The sequence below is a fragment of the Haliaeetus albicilla genome, chromosome 16 (assembly GCF_947461875.1).
Source record: "Haliaeetus albicilla chromosome 16, bHalAlb1.1, whole genome shotgun sequence".
NCBI lineage: Eukaryota > Metazoa > Chordata > Aves > Accipitriformes > Accipitridae > Haliaeetus > Haliaeetus albicilla.
In genome coordinates this window covers 4,325,338-4,344,400 of record NC_091498.1, presented here as the reverse complement: position 1 = coordinate 4,344,400, position 19,063 = coordinate 4,325,338, and the positions used below count along the sequence as shown (strand labels likewise).

The window sequence follows — 19,063 nt, the reverse complement described above, 5'->3', positions numbered from 1 at the left end:
AAATTTTCAAGCATGGCTGTTTACAGCAAAATGCTTTCATCGTGACTGGTGCGGAGCTCCATGCAGGTGTCTTGGTAAGCAAATTTATCAATAAGCTTTACATCCTCAGGCATGCTGGGCAACTAAAAAAACTCCCTATTTGTGATGCAGCCATTGAACTGCAGGAAAGCAGCAGCTCTCCTCCAGAAGTGTATGGGACTTTACCAATACCGTTCTTGCTTACTTGTGTGGAAGAGAAAACAAGAGCAGAGTTTTAATATAACACCAAGGATCTATTTCTAAAGGAAACTAGAACCATGCTATTTATTTGGGGGGTTTCAATTTTGCCAGGCAAAGTATTTTGAGTTACTCCAAGAGCAGGACATTTTTATTTATGGAATTCCCTTAATCTACTATAAAAATCCTCTGAGCTAAACCAGCTTCCCTGTATCCAAATCTCTCAGATAACACAACTCACTCCCAAGATGTTTACTTACCACTAACCATCCCTCTAGGCCAAGCTTACCAGCCAGTGTCTTTATCCCCAGGATAACACTAAGTCCCCATCTGACAACCTTATTTCTCTTGGGAAATTACAAAGGCATGAATTTAGAAACACATTTTTTGTTTTCACAACTTGCTCAAAGCAACTTTATCTTCCCAAGTTGCTGAATATCAAGAGAATGTCACAAGAATGAACAAAAACGTTCCATCACCAAGGGCCACGCAGCTTTGCAGTGACCAGAGGAAAGGCTGCTGGGAGAAAAGATGCCGATCCCAGATCCAGCCCTTGTTGCAGGAACAGTTAAGCAGGTACTCACGACTGCCAGGGTCAGAACAGGAATGGCGTGTGAACACCTCTGCACAGTCATCCTGCTTAGAGTCACAGAGGACACGCAGGCTAAACTACTAGTTCAGTGGCCAGACGCATGGAAGAATCCGGCTTCAATTTTTTCCTTTCTTTTTCTTCTGTTACTTCATTCCAGAAACAATGTATACTGAAGAGCAAACTTGGCGGGGGATTATTTATTTTTTGCTAGAAGAGTAAGACATTTAGTAGAACTCCTGCTAACCCGTATCAGATGGTGAACAAGCAATTTAAGAGAGCTGGTGCAGATGGGAATTGCTGTCCATACACTGACTAGATTACTCTGGAAATCAACATCTATTGTGAAATATTCTTGAAATCAGCCAGTATTGTCACGTAGTTATTCCAAGCATGATGTAACAGGTCTTTGACAGATGGCTTTAAAGAGGATCAACCCAAACATGCTTTTTATTTTACAAGACTTTTATTCTGTTTCACAGATTTGACTATTACAGCAGTGAAATTATTACAAGTGACTCATAACATTTAGTTCCAAATAAAAGTAGAAAAACACAAAAACGATAAAGGAAAGTTAAATGAGATGTGATGTGCGGTAAATGTGTTTTAAGAGCACAGAAAAGGTATATAAAAATACATTAGGATCAAGAATTTTGCAGACAGGTTTTGATTTAGTTACAATTTTAACACCACAGAATCACAGAATGGTTGAGCTTGGCAGGGACCTCTGGAGGTCATCTGGTCCAACTCCCCTGCTCAAGCAGGGTCACCTAAAGCCAGCTGCCCAGGACTGTGTCCAGGTGGCTTTTGAATATCTCCATGGATGGAGACTCCACAGCCTCCCTGGGCAACCTGTGCTAGTGCTTGGTCACCCTCAGAGTAAAAAAGTGTTTCCTCATGTCCAGAGGGACCCTCCCGTGTTTTGGTTTGTGCCCACTGCCTCTGGTCCTGTCACTGGGCACCACTGGAAAGAGCCTGGCTCTGTCCTCTTTGCACCCTCCCTTCAGGTATTTATATACATTAATAAGATCCCCCCTGAGCCTTCTCTTCTCCAGGCTAAACAGTCCCAGCTCTCTCAGCCTTTCCTCATAGGAGAGATGTTCCAGTCCCTTAATGATCTTCATGGCCCTTCGTTGGACTCTCTCCAGTATGTCCATGTCTCTCTTGTACTGAGGAGCCCAGAACTGGACACAGTACTCAAGGTGTGGCCTCACCAGTGCTGAGTAGAGGAGAAGGATCACCTCCCTTGTGCTGCTGGCAATACTTCGTCTAATGCAGCCCAGGATACCATTAGCCTTCTTTGCAGCAAGGACACACTGCTGGCTCATGGTCAATTTGGTGTCCATAGGACCCCTAGGTCCTTTTCTGCCAAGCTGCTTTCCAGCCAGGTGCCCCATCATAGATTGGTGCATGGGGTTGTTCCTTCCCAGGTGCAGGACTTTGCACTTCTGCTTATTCATTAGGTTCTTATCAGCCCGCTTCTCTAGCCTGTTGAGGTCCCTCTGGATGGCAGCACGTCCTCTGGCATTATCAGCCATCCCTCCTAGTTTTGTGTCATCAGCAAACCTGCTGAGGGTACACTCTGCCCCATCATCCAGATCATTGAGGATGTTGAAGAGGACTGGACCCAGTATTGACCCCTGGTGTACTCTGCTAGCTACTGGCCTCTAACTAGACTTAGTGCTACTGATCACCACCTCTATGCCCAACCATTCAGCCAGTTTTCAACTCACCTCATTGTCTGCTCATCCACCTCATACATCAACAGCTTGTCTATGATGATCTCCTTTGACAGTGTCAAAGGCCTTCCTGAAGTCCAGCTAGACAATATCTGCTGCTCTCCCCTCATCTACCAGGCCAGTCATTTCATCGTAAAAGTTTATCAGGTTGGTCAAGCATGACTTCCCCTTGGTGAAGCCATGCTGGCTACTCCTGAAGAATTTTTTGTTGTTCACGTGCCTGGAAATTGTTTCCAGGATTAGCTGCTCCGTCACCTTCCCAGGGATTGAGGTGAGGCTGACGAGCCTGTAAGTAAGTCCTTGGCTCCTCCTTTTTGCCATTCTTGAAGATAGGAGTGACATTTGCTTTACTCCAGTCTTCGGGCACTTCTCCCAGTTGCCATGATCGATCAAAGATTATTGACAGTGGCCTTGCGATGATATCTGCCAGCTCCCTCAGCACTTGTGGGTGCATCCCTTCAAGGCCCATGGACTTATGTATGTCCAGTTTGCTTAAGTATTCCCTGACCTGATCCTCTTCCACCAAGGGTACATCTTCCTTGCTCCAGCCTTTCCCCTGGTCTGTGGAACCTGGGATTCCTGAAGGCTGGTCTTGCTAGTGAAGACTGAGGCAAAGGCAACATTTGGTATTTCAACCTTTTCCATGTTCTGTGTAACCAGGTCCCCTGTCTTGTTGAGCAGTGGGCCCACATTTTCCCAGTCTTCCTTTTGTCACCTATGTTCTTATAGAAGCCCTTCTTGTTGTCTTTGATATTCCTGCCTGAATTAAGTTCCATTTGGGCTTTAGCTTTCTTAACGTAAGCCCTGGATGCTCAGACAATGTTTCTGTAGTCCTCCCAGGTTACCCATTCTTGCTTCCACCCTCTATATGCTTCCTTTTTGTGTTCAAGTTTGGCTAGGAGTTCTCTGTTCATCCACACAGGCCTCCTGGCATTTTTGCCTGACTTCCTGCTCACTGGAATGGAACTCTCTTGAGCTTGGAGGACATGATTCTTGAATATTAACTGGCTTTCTCAGGCCCCTCTTCCCTCCAGGGTCTTATCCCACAGGACTCTTCCAAGCAGATCTTCGAAGAGGCCAAAGTCTGCTCTCCTGAAGTCCAGGGCTGTGAGCTTGCTTTTCACCTTTCCTGCCTGCAGGATCCTGAACTCCACCATCTCATGGTCACTGCGGCCAAAGCTGCCTTTGATCTTCACATCCCCAATGAGCACCTCTCTTTGTTGGCTCCTCTGTCACTTGGAGGAGGAAGTTATCATCAAACCACTCAAGGAACCTCCTGGATTGCTCATGTCCTGCTGTGTTGTCCCTCCAGCAGATATCGGGGTGGTTGGAATCCCCCATGAGGACCAGGGCCTGCAAATTCAAACCTGAGGCTACTCCTATCTGTCTGTAGAGGGCCCGATCCTGTTGTTCCTCCTGGTCAGGTGGCCTACAGCAGACAAGACACCCACTGTAATGTCACCTTTACCTGTCCTCTCTTTAATCCTAACGCATAAGCTCTCAGTCAGCTCTTCATCCATCCCCAGGCAGAGCTCTATGCACTCCAGCTGCTCTCTCACATAAAGGGCAACTCCCTTTCCTCATTCTCCTATCCTGTACTTCCTAAAGAGCCTAGAAAGCTTACCACCTAGAAAGCACAGTATATTGAAAACTGTTAATTAGAAAGGTGATAAATCCAACAGTATATAAAAGGCAAAAATGAAACAGAAAAACGAAAGGAGGATGTGTGTGTGTGTGAAGTCTATTTTATGGCAAACTTCCAGTCCTTTGGCCACTATTAAGCAAAGTCAGTGGATTTCATATAAATTCTCTGTATAAAGGAATGTCTATGAACTGTGTACAATATGGCCCAGAATAAACATCTCATTATCAGGCTAATAGAGCTCCTCACAGAGGAAAAGAAGGTGCTTACGTCATGGTTTCATCTTCCCAATATAATACTGTCCGGAATTGGACTAGTGCCCCAAAATACCATTTTAGGAACAATGCGAATTCCTTTAATGGAAAGGAAATGCAGTAACCCGCCGATGCTGCAGAAGCATGGTGCTGGGCAATGGCCTCACTACTGCACACTTGCTTTAAAGTTCGTGTGGTTGACTGGCAGGGGGTGAGCCTCTGTGTTGAACACCCAGTCGTCCAGGGACAGCACGTCATCTTCACAGAACAGAAGATAGAGGTACCTGGAGCCATAAGGCAAGGGTGGGTGGGAAGAAGATGGACACAAAGGAAGATTAAAGGAAACTCAAGCAGAACTCCAAGCACGCACAAGCAAGCACTGTCAGCAGGACTGTGATGGGGACTGCTATTGGCCTCAGCTGCCACGGTTTATGGTGACACATTTCCTGACTCCCTGTCTCACTCTCCTGCTGGAAACTACCACTCCTGGTGCAAAGGTGGCAAAACGGGATAGGCATCTGCACTCAGCCACCCCACAAACATTAGCTCATCAGCAAAGGCAGATCTGCACCAAGGGGCAGCAAATTCAAGCCATGGTCATGCCTCCCCCGTATGCAGGACATTAACCTGGCAGAGGAGACAGCTGTCTCTTAAACCATCAGGGCTAAATTCAAGGAACCTCAGCAGTCAGAGCCTCCCACTTAGAGCAGCTCTAAATCACAGGAAGAGTCTTTTAAATCTGGCACATGAGCATAAACCTCAAGAGTGCCAATGACAGCAGTGGTTCTACTGGAGGAAACTACCAAAGTTTTGCAGCACCCGAAGTCCAGCCCAGTTTTCCCCACAGAGGATAAGACTTCCCCCTTATTCTTAAAGACTTATTAAGCAGACAAGAGTGTTGATGCTGCAGGAATTATGCTACTCTGAAAGGCCTCTGTGATACTAGACTTACTTCAGAGTCTCTGCGAGGAAAAAACTCTGTTGCATGTTGTCATGGGTTGGGGTTGTGGTGTAAACATCTCGGATGCCAGAAAAGCCAGCTTCTACTCTACAATGTTTTTCCAGGGCCTGAGAAAGGAAAAGAAATCTCAGTAACACACAATAGCATGGAGTAACTCATTAATCATCATCAGTTGCACTACAAGTCAGCTTTACAAATTAAATTCCAGGTTTGTAGTAGCCTTTGTCTCTCACTGAAGAGCATGGTGATTACTCCAGACTCTGGGAATAAAGCTAGTTCTAATGAAATAGCAAGAGAAACATAAACCGCCTAACTTAGTTGATTGATTGACCTTGACGTTACACACATAGCAAAACCAGATCTCAAGTAGCAACTCTAACTGTTTGCGAAGCCTCTTTTCCAGGGCAGTAGACAAATGACAGTTCTGCCACTGAAACGCAGCCCCTGCTAGGATATGGGGCAGCAGCCAACGGGCTATTGCATGAGCTAAAAGAGGTGAGGGACTTTTTGGCTGGGTGGTCTTTGTGGGAAGAAGACGAGACAAAGGGCAAAGCAGGTTTGTTGATTTTCCCTGATCAACTATGAACCAGTGGTTCTAAGCAGTTGAGATATTTCAAACAGAATGTTGACTCCTTTTTGCAGAGGGCTGTTACATTAATAGCAGGTTTTGGTGTCTGCAGCACTCCTCCCATAAACCTCCACTGTTTTGATTGACTGATTGATTTTAGCGTAGCCCAAAAGGAAGAAGAAAACATTCACAACGATCAACAGAGACACAACACTAAATTGTACTATTTTGTGTATTCCTGCCCCATTGCTAATGTGTCTTAGTCTCTAACACAATTTAAATAATTTCTGCTCTTTTCACTGACCGAAGGAAAGATTTCTGTAAGAATCCAGCAGCCTGTAAGAGTTATTAACATGAGTTTTCCAACCGTACCTTCACAACCTCCCAGCCCCACTGTCTGTACTTGGGATTGTGTGTCAGCCGCCACATATACATGTAGCTTTCTACAACTTCTGGACGTAGGATGTAGTAGCGCTCGCTAAGCCTGGTTGCCATGGCTTCAGTTCCAGCATCAAAGCGAAAGGCTTCAGGGCCAAGTTTGGTATCTAGACAAAATCACACACATGCAATGATCAGTTTGAGGAGAAAGCAGGTAAACACTGTCCAGGTGCTTTTATGCTGCTCAGAGTGCCAACATTTAACGAAGGCTTGCGTGAGGTCAGACTAGCAGGTCAGTCAGGCCTGTGTATCAGATCAGCCTCACAGCTGATGTCAAAATAGGGGCAACTCTACAGAGTGCGTGAGCTGTGCCCACTGCCACTCCAGGTGTTGCTCATCCTCTGGTATGTCTGGGTACTATCCAGGTGAGGATAAAATGTTTCCGAGGGTGGATACAACCGACAAGACACAGACTTGGACCAGATTTGGGCATGGAGAGGGCAGGTACAAATCCCCCCCATATACTAGCACTTTTGCTGGGCTGGTATTTGCTCCTAGGAATTGCACTGCCCCTGACCCTGAGAGCAGAGTTTGTCATTGAAGACAAACTCAGAACCCAGATGAGAAAGAACAGAGAGGCAGACTCTGTCATAAAGCCTCAAAGAGAAAACACATTCAAAGGAAAATCTAGCCATGCAGCTGACCCTGCCATCGCAGAGATACTGATACACTGCTCCCAGGAAGGGGGTTTGTTTCACAATTATCAGTCACCAGACAGCCATTTCGCCTGCACTGCGGCAGGGAGGCTGTAAAAAGTAGTACCTGAGACCTGCAATTACTTCTGCCTTTCCTTCTGGCCCATGAGCAGCCTCTTTGAAAAGAAGACATTAGGATGATGGGGAAGGCTTAATCAATTTCACTGGTATTTTATAAACAAAACATTAAGAGCACCTTGGTCTTTTTGAGTGTCCCTTACATGAGAATCTCAATCTCTTGCAAGCATTAGGTAGCACTCAGATCCCTACTTTCACCACCAACCCTTTCCCTATCTGAAAAACAGGGAAATTAAGCATAGAGGTTGCTTATGATCATGCCACAAGGTTTCTCTTGCTGCACCCAAGTGTCTACCACAAGGCTGTGTTTCAGGGAGTCCTTTTATTTCTCTAAATATTTTGCACACCTTCCCTGGGCCCTCCTGTCTGCGTGGGGATCTAACAGTGTCCACTAGTTGGACTATTTGCTGAGAGCCAGGGTGACATGCACAGACATTCTCTGCAAAACAATGAGTTTGCTGAAATGACAGCGCTGTAACCAGTGCAGGCAGGCTTGCTACTGTCCTTTCTATGCTGATGGATATTGTTGAAGGTGAAAATTGGCTCCAGGCGCTCACCACCAGAGGCTTATTAGTTCAGGTGGCTTGTTTTAGTTCTGTAAGTGCTGGGAGGAAAAAAAGAGTTACTTGCAAACATCATTTCAGGTTAGCTTGAAGTTTATTGGGCAAACATGCTGGACACTGGCTGCCAATATGGGCTTGCTGATATGGTGAAGGTGTGAAACAATCTTTGGGAACAGTTAGTGCAGACAGACCTGTGCTTGACAAGGTCCTGGAAAGCAGACTGCTGCTTCACTGCCTGCAGTCTCAGAAGAGCTACAGAGATGCTTACAAACAAAGGAGTGGTGTCCAAAGCAAGCTCATCTTGCTGAAAGCCCTGCAGGCAGAGAACTAACCCAGTCTCTCATTCATCACCAGTCACTGCTCTCCCAAAGCACTGACTGATAAGCACACTGGGTGGTGAAACAAATTTTACTGGACTTGTGAAATGGAAAGACTTAGCCAGCCTCTGCTTAGACAGCTGGAAGAGGCTGAGCAACTTCATTTTTTTGCTTCCTACCAGCAGCTGCAGGTCTCCAACACCTTCCTGTTGGACTTCTCAGCCGCTCTGCTCCATATAGTGGGACACCTTGCCATTAATCTCTGGTAATCTCCCCTTCTTGTCTGCAAAGGGATGCGCAAAGACAGACTCAAACTATAGTCTTGTTGGGACAAGGCTAGCTGTGTGACTGGGAGGCAGGACTAGGATTCAGCTCCGGGTTCATTTCCCAACTCTGCCACAGAAGCTCACATCTGCCTGTCCCTCTGCTCCAGCTGTCCGCTATGTAAAATGTATTGCTTTCTCTTCTAGATAGCTCAGAAAATACAAGTGAAAATCACACACAGGGATGCAGATGTTGCTGAAGCACAAAACAGCCTACTGCCAACCTCTGCCACACAAAAGCTGAGTCTCCTAAGGCTGTAGGCGATCCCTTACTAACATTTTCTAGGCAGCCCACAGGTTTACCTGAGCGTGCATAAGACTCGTGACATGTGTTTGTTATTTCTGCGGCAAGATCCATGTAATGTTGCTTCCTCTCTTGTCCAGCATGTTCAGCTCCAAGTGCTATCATGCCCCCAGAGAAGCAAGCCAAGTGACCCATTTTGTGATCCAAGATGCCACCCCTCCATTCAGCAATGTAGGTCAATCCTCCAGCAGACTTCTTGACCAAATGCTTTTCTATTGCCTAAAGGGATAAAAATCAGGATTTAAGGTTACTTAGGGGATAGTAAGAATAACTTACTTAGTAACTTAGTGGACAGGAGTGAATACCAAGGAAACCCAAAGATCTAAGACATTTTTGCCTGAAACATTCTGATGAACAATGTCCCACACAAAAAATACAGAGCAGCAACCTGCTCCTTACCTCTAGGGCATCATCATACATCTTTTTAGCTTCAGAGTCTTTCTTGTCTGACATCAGCCAAGATTTGATGAGATATTCATAAAAGCTGTCCCCAAGCCCCCCAATGGAGACGTGGTCTGTGGTGGGAAAGCCAGAAAAGAACTTCAGGTTCATGATATACAATGAGCAGTTGCTTTACAAAGAGCAAACAACCATGTCCTATTTAATGCCCTTGTTCTCTCCTTCCTCTTTCCAGTTTCCTGGGGAGAGCTTGCAGCGTTTCTTTTTCAAAAAGGAAGAAAGGTGGAAAGTGCAATCAGAAGAAAAATGTTCTGTCATTTTACAAAGCATTAGTATCCCTTACCAAAACTATTCAGAGGCCTTATTTTGCAACAGTTATTTATACTGCATCTTGAAGATGCTTCCTGTTTATGAAGCAATCATCATAAATCCCAGCCTCATAAACCAAAAGCAATGGCAGGTACTGATAGATCTCTACCCATATGAAGCCACTGGGTGCTGCCTCCCTGCCTCAGGAAAGGGAGAATGCATGTTGGATCACACAGAGCTCCCAGCAAGGGGCTGCTGTAGGGACCTCTCGATTGTGCCATTTGTATTCCTGGCTCATGGTGGGACTCTGTGCCCTGGGGAAGGCTGGGGCTGTTGGCGTATTAAAATGATAAAGTCAGGTACAAGGATGTGCACTGAATATTTTCTTCTGCAGAAATCGGATTTTCAAGGCTATCTGTTCAGAGTACACAATGCTATGACCTTACTGGAGAGGAGGATGCTAAAGAATTGCACTGTGAAATGGGCATGACAGCTGCAGGTTTCTGCCTGGGGGGAACTGCTGGATGGATTTATATCTTTAAACTATACCACAGGCATTCATTCTTTCAAGCAGCCAAGTACTCCCCTTTTTAGATCAGCAAGACAAATTACCCACCATGGACTGAACCATCCCTGTTAATTAACAGTGTCCACCTCTGTGTCTACACGCATCCTCATTTTAAATGTAAGCAGATGCAGCAGGGTTTTTGGAGTTAGCTGTTCAGATTTTTATTTTCCCTTTCACTGTACATATATAAAGTCCTGAGGCTTATTCTAAATGCTAAATCCTACCAACAGAAGAGATCAACAGCCATGCATTTTCCTGACCTGAAGAGCAAATATCCCTGATACAGTGTGTCCAATGATCCATGGAATAATCCATAGCAAAACAATGAGATTAGACGCATGAATTCAGAAAAAAAGAGGACAGACTATTTGCAAACACCGTCTGCACAGCCTGTCTTTAAAGAGAAGCTCTGTGATCCTAAGTGTGTCATTCATAAAATCACCAAAGCAGGAGCTCTGGTACATAATTGCTTTCCATATGGCATCAGCTTTGCCAGCATTTGCCTCCTAGGCACTTTGCATAAACAAATCTCTTATTTCAGCAGGGGACCGTGCTTTAATTTTCTAAAGGTAACAACGGCACTCAGAAGAGGTACAGCACTGCCTCTTCATATAGAAGATCTGCTCATTCAGCCAGGTCAAAGATACACCTTTTAAGAAAATCACAGCAATTCCAAGAAAAACAGCTCCCCACAAAGAGCTTTAATGACAAGAGAGAAAATGAGAGCCTGGCACCTACAGGGAACATCTCTGTGGCAGGCTGCAGCTGCCTCCCTACTTTGGTCCTAATCTATTTCTCACCAGCAGTATAGGAGATGCAGAAGAGGCTGATCAGTCTTTTCCTCACTGGAATAAGGATTCAGACCACAAGGTCATATTATGAGCAACTGCCACAAACAGCCTGTGCCATGAGTTGCCCTCATGACGTGAAAGTCTAGAGAGAGGCTATCTCTAGTCCTTTGGCGTAAATCAGCCTATCCCAGAACAAGTAATCGGAAGCTACTTTTAATAAGCTCCAAGAACCAGCAACAGGCCCCTCTAGATGTCAGCAAGGGGTGGGAGCAGGTCAGTACAATGAAGTAAAATTTGCAGACATAAATAGAATTAAATTAGTGGCAGAAGAGATGAATACTGAGTATCAAGCTGAGTATTTTAACCATCTGAATTAAGAGCACAGCTCTTCAGTTTCTCAAAGATTCTGTGATGATCAGTTAAGGCAACAGACAGGCACTTCTCTCAGCACCAATGAATAGGCAGAACTAATGCTTGTGTCTGGTAAAATGTGCAGTATGGCTGCCAGTTGGGAATAACCTAAAGAAAATGGCATCTCAGGGGTGCGGTAGGGGATGGGAGATTAGCTTTTCAAGTGGAACATATTGCAACAACTCTGCAGAGACAAATGTGGAGAGGAAGCTGAACTGCTTACAAAGGGACTGGATAACTTAGAAGATCAATTAATGGGACAAACACAGAAGCCTATTTTCTTTCCTCATGGCACCAAAGGACAGCTCTGGTTTAATGGGACAACTACAACAATCCAAAATGCTTTGTTGGGACACCTTTCAAGCCAAGCCCTGTCAATTACCATTAGAGGTGCTGACATGGCAGTTAAAGGTCAGGGATTGCTCACAGCTAGAGCTCCCTCACTGTCTCAGATGATGGCAGCCATGCAACTGCCTGTCAGTTACAATCAAAGCTATTAATACAGTAGTTAGAAAGGTCTGGAGCCACCTAGCAGAGCAAACAGTGCAACAAGACATGGGGACACAAGGTAATGCAATGACTCAAAGAAAACTGCTTAAGCAATATAAATGTAATCCACTGACAGGTTAAAACCAGCTTCTGCAAGAAGAGACTTTTCTTTCTTTTGACAGAGAAACACGAAATCCAGCAACTCTCCCTTGCCAAAACAAGCAAACCCTTAACAGAGCGGAAAGTTAAGGTCAGAGATCTGGGGCACAGCAGCAGAAGTAGCCTCTCATGTTCCTCCCAGAGGGCAAGCTTCTGCCCTTTGGTGGCACAAAAAAAGGGGTACAGTCTCTTCTCTGGGTAAGGAAGAGGCTGTGTACGTAAAGCAGGAAAGTAAATAATCTTTCTGTGGGTACACTGCTTCTGATATTTCCTTGCTCTTTTCAAGTCCTTTCCTGGTTACTGCTCCTCTTTCGTATCAGAACAGTATCTCATTTAATGGTCATGTCTTTAGTGCTGGCCAGTGCTGGGTTCCCAACAAGAGAAAAGAACACATACTTGTCTCACTTTTCTTGCACAAAATTGCACTATGCAGTGGTACCATGGTAACAAGTACACGAATGCACACAAGAGAACGCATCCCTAGATCCTAGGGGGATCTGAGACTCTGTAGGCCCTCTGCCTCTCCAGGTGGTTCCTTACTTGCTACAGCACACTCAGGAAGTAAATCTCATAGTGCTTCTGTTCATAGCCTTCACGTCCAACTCCCAAGTAGGTCTGTGGGCTATGTGATGACTGCAGGATGAGGTCTCAAAAAGATGTGCTGATTTCTAATATCTGTGTGATGAACCATGTACTATTATCCTCCCCTGTGCAAGAGAGGCCTTAATTCTCTCTGGAGGTGAGACACTTAGCTGGAAACAAGGCTGATGGAGTAAGTGTACAATTACTATATTGCATCTTACAAATCGGGTTGCATTATCTAATCACATGTATAACAGGCTGCCTGACAAGACATTTTCTTGGCTTGCTGCTCTGACAGTTGCTATTGCTTCCTAAAGAATAATGGAAAGGCTGAAATGCTCCAGGCAGGATTCTGAATGCGGAGTGATACCTACGCTGCACCCAGTTCCCTGTCACCGGGCTGAGAAAGTTGGGGTAAAGGCCCTGCGGCTTCTCAACTCTGTTCAGGACTTTGCGGATGTTCATCACCTAGGAGAGATGAGAGACAAGAACTATGTTACTTCTCTACTGAAAAAGCTGACAGTTTTGCACTGTCACTGTGAACTCTGTAATTTATCAGTACTGATCCCTGGCTGAACAAGCACAGCAGCCTGTAACGTTGTGAATCATCATGCAAGCAGAACCCAATGACATGGCTCTCCGGCAAGAGGTCTGTGATGGAGAAACTTTCGGACTGGACTCCTCAGCACAATCTTTATCCAGCTCTGTGGGATTTTAGAAATGATTCTAAAAATCCTGTAAGGCAAGCAGTTCAGCAAGCAGTAGAAGCAGCTTGCTAACAGTCATCCAGAAGCAATCCTGAGGGTTTGGGATCTGGGTGGAAATGTATGAGATGCAGAGGGTGATTTTTTCCATGATCCAAAGGGAAAGGAGTGGCAGGGATGAGTGACTCACATAGTACTTAAATTCACCATGTGGTCACTTAACATGATGAATTGGGGCCTTTAATTTCAACAACAGACAGCTCCTTTAATATGCTAGACCAGCTGTACTTATTCTCTAAAACCTCCCTTGGCTTCACCCCCATTAAATCCAATAGGCCTTTCCCATAAGGGACAAAGTTAAATGGTATGCAGCATAAATATTCTATTATAACCTACAGAGCAGCTAATACACTCTAAACCTTTTATAAAATTAGACAATTTGTACGCCAAAAGCTGGCTACAGACTTAAGTCGGTGCTTCCAAGTAAGTCGTCAGGCTGCATAATATTTACTGAAGTTTAGTAGCATGGCATATTAATGACATGTTTGAATAAAAGACACAGATGGACTTTATTCTTGCTAAAATCACACAAGTCCCAAGCTGCAAGTTAATGAGTTGATCTGTTCCTCTGAAGTAATTTCCCACAGGATGGGCTGTTTGAGCCCACATCATCCTACATTTTTTCTCTCAGGGGGTGTTAGGATGAATGCAATACATTTTCTGTGGCACACACCAGGCATGCTCAGCGCAGGAGAGTCCATTAGAAAAGTTCTGCCCTTATCCCTCTATGGGCTTAGAAGGCAAAGAGGAAAACATGTTAGGCTGGGGACAGAGGCTTGACCCTGGCTCAAAATGCCACAGTTTGAACCTGGAATATGGATGCAGTTCTAGTTTTCAACAGTGCACCTTCTTGCCCTTGGGTTTTCAGTGCTCATCTCCCCCCCCCCCCCCCCCATTTCCTTCTCACACATTTTCTTTCAATACCACTGTTCCCTTTACTGGTCTTTTCTCAGCTCCCCCCTTAGCTTGTCTCCTTTACTTCAAATCACCAGTCTTTCTTTATCTTCCTTACAGAGTTTCCTGGGTTTCTAGTTTTCCTTCACCCTCTGCGACACTCCTCTTGCTCACCCCAACCTTATTCCTTTCCATACACTCCATCCTATTCTCCATTTTGCTCTCCCACCTTCTTCCTTCTCTTTCTTCCTGTCTCTTCTTCAATTTTTTTTCTTGTTTTTTCACAACTGACAGACCAGCACTGGAAATATCCTGGAAAAGTACCATTTTGAGCTTTTTACTGGCAATCCTAGAACCACTGTCTGTTTTCACCCCACTGTGGGACTCTGGACAGGCCCCATTTCCTTTGGGCTCATGGGGGCAGTTTGGATTCTAACTGGAACAATTTGTCTCCCTCAAAGCTGGTTCCTCAGGGATGTGCAGCGAAAGCTAATGACTTGCCGGTATCCAACAGCATATTTATTAAGTTCCTCTCACATGCACTACAAGATCACTTGTGGAAAAAAAAAGCTCAAGGTAATGTATAATATTAATAGATTTTCAGTTACAAGTTACACAAAAGGAATCCAATATGTCAACTGTCAGGCCTTTCCTACACAAGAAACCTCAGCAGAAATCTTGCTGGCTGGAGCATAACATTTACTGCCTGCTTAGTGTAAAAAGGTCTGCAAGTACAAGGCACTAGTATTAGGACATCAGAATTAACAATTATCTTTGTAGTTTGCATCCAACATATGGTTTGATTTTGGCTGTGTCCTTGTCTGAGTAAGTTTTTGCTACGGCTTCACACAACTGAGACATTGGGAAAAACATCCCCATCTCCCCAGTGGCTGCAAGTGATGGAGAGCTGGGTGAAAGGGCTACAGCAAATGTAAATGACCAAAGAAAACACAGGGGTAGCTGCCTTCCCAGGGCCTATTGGTGTGACAGGATCTCCAACAGGAGCTCTCTGTAACCTTTTCAGTGAGCTGGTGCATAGGATGCTCTGAGGCCTGGCGACCTCTGCAGTCTGCAAGGCACAGGTTTCTGAACCCGCGTCCCGCTCTGGAAGGTTTCTCCTCTGGTGAGTTGTACTGGTATTGGAAAGAAGGAACACTTTGATGCCACATTGTCTGCTGCAGGCAGACAAAAGTGCTGCTCTGCTCCAGCACCTCAGGAGTATGAAGAGACCAAACACTAAAGACCAAGTGGGGAAGTACTTGCCTTTTCTGCAAACACCGGGTTGCCAGAGAGCTCCGAGAGGTGCAGGAATTCTAAGTGCAAGGTACCAAATTCTGCTAAGATGCTGCTTCCGGCAGATGCCCAACCCCAACTCCAACTCATGCCACTGCAAGGAGAGAAAAGGGAGTCTTCATTGCCAGGAAAACACAGCCAAAGCCTGAGGTCCCCCCATCGTCCCAGTGCAGATCCTGCCTTTGCTATGTGCATGCGCTGCACACCCAGGTCTCAACGGGGGCCGTGTAAAGGAAGTACATAGATTTTTAGGACTCTCACATGGAACAGTTCTAGTGGGATGGAGCAGTAGTTTTACAGAGGATTGTTTAGGATAGGGCAAACACATGGACGGCACATACTGGGAAAGTGCATTTTTTGTGGGAGAGTAATCCCTCCCAAACAGATCAGCTTAAAGCAAACTTTGGAAGAACACTGACAACCTGCCCTACACAAGATACTTTGGGATAAAATGTGTCTGTAAGTTGCCTGGGCTGAACTCTCGCATCTCAAATGTCCCACAAGTCCAACAAGTCTCTTATTTTATGGAGAATCCAGACTGTCCCTAAGCACCTTGTTTCAACAAGATCTCATGCTCTTTATGTATACTTGACACTGGAACTCCCAGCATGTGCTTGCTTGCAAGGGGATACAGCAACATCAGCACTAAGGGAAAGATGCCACTGGGCAAACCTGACTGTAATGCAAAAAAAAAAGGGACTCTTTAACAACTGCACAAGACAAATCTGACTCTGAGAGCACCCTACTGGTGCTCATCATCTCATGCGCCTTGCAAGAACAGGAGGGCCAGCATAAAACTACAGAAGGTGGCAAACACCACCTGAAGAAGCCAGTTATACAAGGCGCCTCTGCCCCTACTTTTGATGTACTGGGATCCCTTCTCAGTTTCTGTTTGTCTCCCCTCACCCTGCCAAATCCATGCAAAGGGCAGGGATGGATAGAAATCATCCGTGGAGAAGAGCTAGGAGCCAATTCTGGGCATGAGGAGGGCATCACTTCTCTCTTAAATCTGAAAGAAAACTACCCAAAGGACATGGCAGGATAGAGGCTCTTCCAAGCACCAACAGCCTCACCCTTGGATTTGGTTTTACGTTAGACTACTTCCTTCTTGTATCCCACTGCTACAGATTACAGCTCTGTGCCTCTCTGAAATCTACACAGACATGAAAATGCCCTACATCCTTAAGCCTTGGTCCCCAAACAGCCTCTCCAGGTGCTGGCCCAGGGAAGCTTGGCTGAGCCATCTCAGTGACGTGGCTTTGATTTTCACGTCTCTCTGCGAGCGCTGTTTGCGGTTGATACTGATGAGGTTTCCAGTGATAGGGGGGCGGGGGTAACACTAGATGGCGCCTGAAAGCTTGGCTATTAGAAGAAAAGGGTTTCTGTTGTTTCCAGGAGGCTAAAACTAATGATCTTTCTGAGAGTGAAAAAAAAGTTTCCCCTCCATGTGATATACGGAAAACCATTTCAGGTCCAGAGCTGTTTGTTTCGCCTCCAGACAAAAAGAGCCATTAGATAAGCAATATGTTCACGCTGTTTCAAATTGCTCAGTCACTGCCAAACGTCAGCCTTCCCTGCAAACTGTCAGGAGGCTGTATCACCAAGTTTTTCATTTGAAAACACTGTATGCAGCTAAAATGGGTACCCCAATAACATTGAGTTTTTATGGCAGAGACCTCCCTGTGCAGGCAGAAAGGTCCTCCAGTCTGACCAGGTTAATGTTGATATTAATACAGCATTGGACAGATCTGCTGAACCTGGCAGCAGCTAGCCCTGGGATTGGTGTGCTAAACAATCCCATGGTGTTCTCATATCTATAAAGAGTCAATTACTTTTTCTTTATTTACTGCACTGAAGGGAGTTGTAACAAATACGATCTCACAAACAGAAACTGCCTTCTGAGCTAGTTCAAATGAGGAGTGCTTGGAAGCAGCCAAATAGGGCTGTGTTTGTTGTGACAGCAGCTATGTGGGGTCACAGCAGCCAACACAACCCTCCCCCGGGAACTTCCGTCCCAAACGCACAGCCAGGCCCTGCCTGCAAGGACCGTGCTGCCAGGAACCCAAGCTCTGGGTTACAAATCACAGCAAAACTCAAGGAGAGGTGGTCTGGAGGAAACAGAGTATGTCTGCAATGTGTCCTTGGGTTAAAGAGCAGCCTGAAATGACCCCCTGCAGGAAAACATTTTTTCAGCACTACAGACTGGACAAACTGGGTCTTCACAGCTGGCCTGTTTTATAACATCTCAGAGGAAACTAGCCTTTAAAAGACCTTGGTCTTCAAGACAAAAGAAAATGCCCAGAGCTCTCTTCATCCACCAGAGAAGTGGGTCTTCCTTAAACACTGCCCAGTGCAAGCATGGACTGAAAATGGTAGCATCATCTTCTCTCACGGAGATCCAAAGCAGCACAACAGTGCCAAGTCAAGAAAGAGATCAGGAGAGGATGACAAAGTAAAATCTGGAGGTACAGAGGGTTTAGGGGAGATGTGAAGGAAAGCAGGGGCCAGGGACCTGGAACAGGAGGCATGGGGAGAGAAATCACAGTGCAACACACAGGCAGAGAGCACAGAGTAGCAGCTTGAGAAGACAATGTACTCTAGGACCTGGCAGACAATGTGGCAGTTGGACCAGCAGGATGGAAAACAAGCCTGTGTGAGATATGATACAGTGCCTCTGTGAAAACAGAAGGCCACAGGGAAGCACATCAGTGGAGAGGGGACACAAGAGGAAAAGGTGGTGTGATGTGATAGGAAGAGATAAAGCCAGTTGGCTATGGGAAGAGCTGGGAGAGGTGGGTGTCTTTGTACTTGGGTCCTCAAAAATGTACATGCAGAATTGACTTAATGCCAGCTTTTGTTTGTTTCAAATTTCTCAATGTCATTTTTAACCCACCCCCCCAAGCTACCACCAACAAAAGCCTACACATGCTGCAAGACTCTCCTCTGTTTGAGATGATGAGGTCTCTCTGGAATTAGCACATCCTTGCAAAAGCAGAATTGGAGAGAGAATTCCTTCTTGCAAAACTCTTCTGGGCTTTGATTTGGTCCTGACATTTGGGTCAGCATGCTCTCACAGCATCACCTTACTCTCTTCTGCTTCTACTTCCACACACTCACACTGAATAACTCCCTTCCCCTTTGGGTTTACAGCCTTTGGCTGTTCATTATGTTCCTGCAGTAGTCAGACTACAGATTGAGCTTGCTTCATCCTTGCTCCTGAATCAATTGATACTCCGAGCCCTCACAGAAGTTTCATGGCCCTGAAGCCAGAGCTCAAGCCAGTAATATGGGTTCTGGATTGTGGGCTCAGTGTTATTTTGATTTTCTTTGCTCTTAGTCAAGGTCATCAGCAAAACATTTTGGGAATGTCTAGGCAGACACAGTCTGTTTCAATTGTCTTCACAAAGGGCAGGGGAGGGTTTGGCATTTCTGTGAAAGGTTAGTCTATGCGGAGTCTTTATCAGCCACAGAGGAAGCAGAATGTCTCTTCTGTAAAAAGAGACAATTAAAGTTGTGGTGGTGGCTCAAATTTTCACTGGGATCACGTACAGGTAAGACAACTGAAGGGTGACAGTGATATTTGAGCAATGGATCAGTGTGAGCCAAACATTTTAAAGTCTTGCACTTCACAGAGACATGAGCCAAAGAAGAGATTTGGGCTAAGAGACGAATTATGATTTTCATGGCTGCTGCTCTGAGTTTTGCAAGAGGTGAGGA

At 45.5% G+C, this 19,063-nt stretch overlaps 1 protein-coding gene across 2 annotated transcripts in view; it reads right to left on the bottom strand.

Moving 5' to 3' along the window:
* Positions 1–1,252: 1,252 nt before the first annotated feature.
* MAN1C1 (mannosidase alpha class 1C member 1) overlaps positions 1,253–19,063 on the bottom strand; it is a 68,296-nt gene continuing 50,485 nt past the window's right edge. For both annotated transcript variants that reach the window (XM_069803172.1, XM_069803174.1), the window contains exons 7-13: positions 15,317–15,440; positions 12,770–12,863; positions 9,087–9,202; positions 8,687–8,906; positions 6,342–6,514; positions 5,393–5,508; positions 1,253–4,724 (exon numbers count right to left, since the gene is read on the bottom strand). In XM_069803172.1, coding sequence (XP_069659273.1) covers positions 4,607–4,724; positions 5,393–5,508; positions 6,342–6,514; positions 8,687–8,906; positions 9,087–9,202; positions 12,770–12,863; positions 15,317–15,440 — 961 coding nt within the window. In that variant the 3' untranslated portion in view covers positions 1,253–4,606. The remainder of the gene's footprint in view (positions 4,725–5,392; positions 5,509–6,341; positions 6,515–8,686; positions 8,907–9,086; positions 9,203–12,769; positions 12,864–15,316; positions 15,441–19,063) is intronic.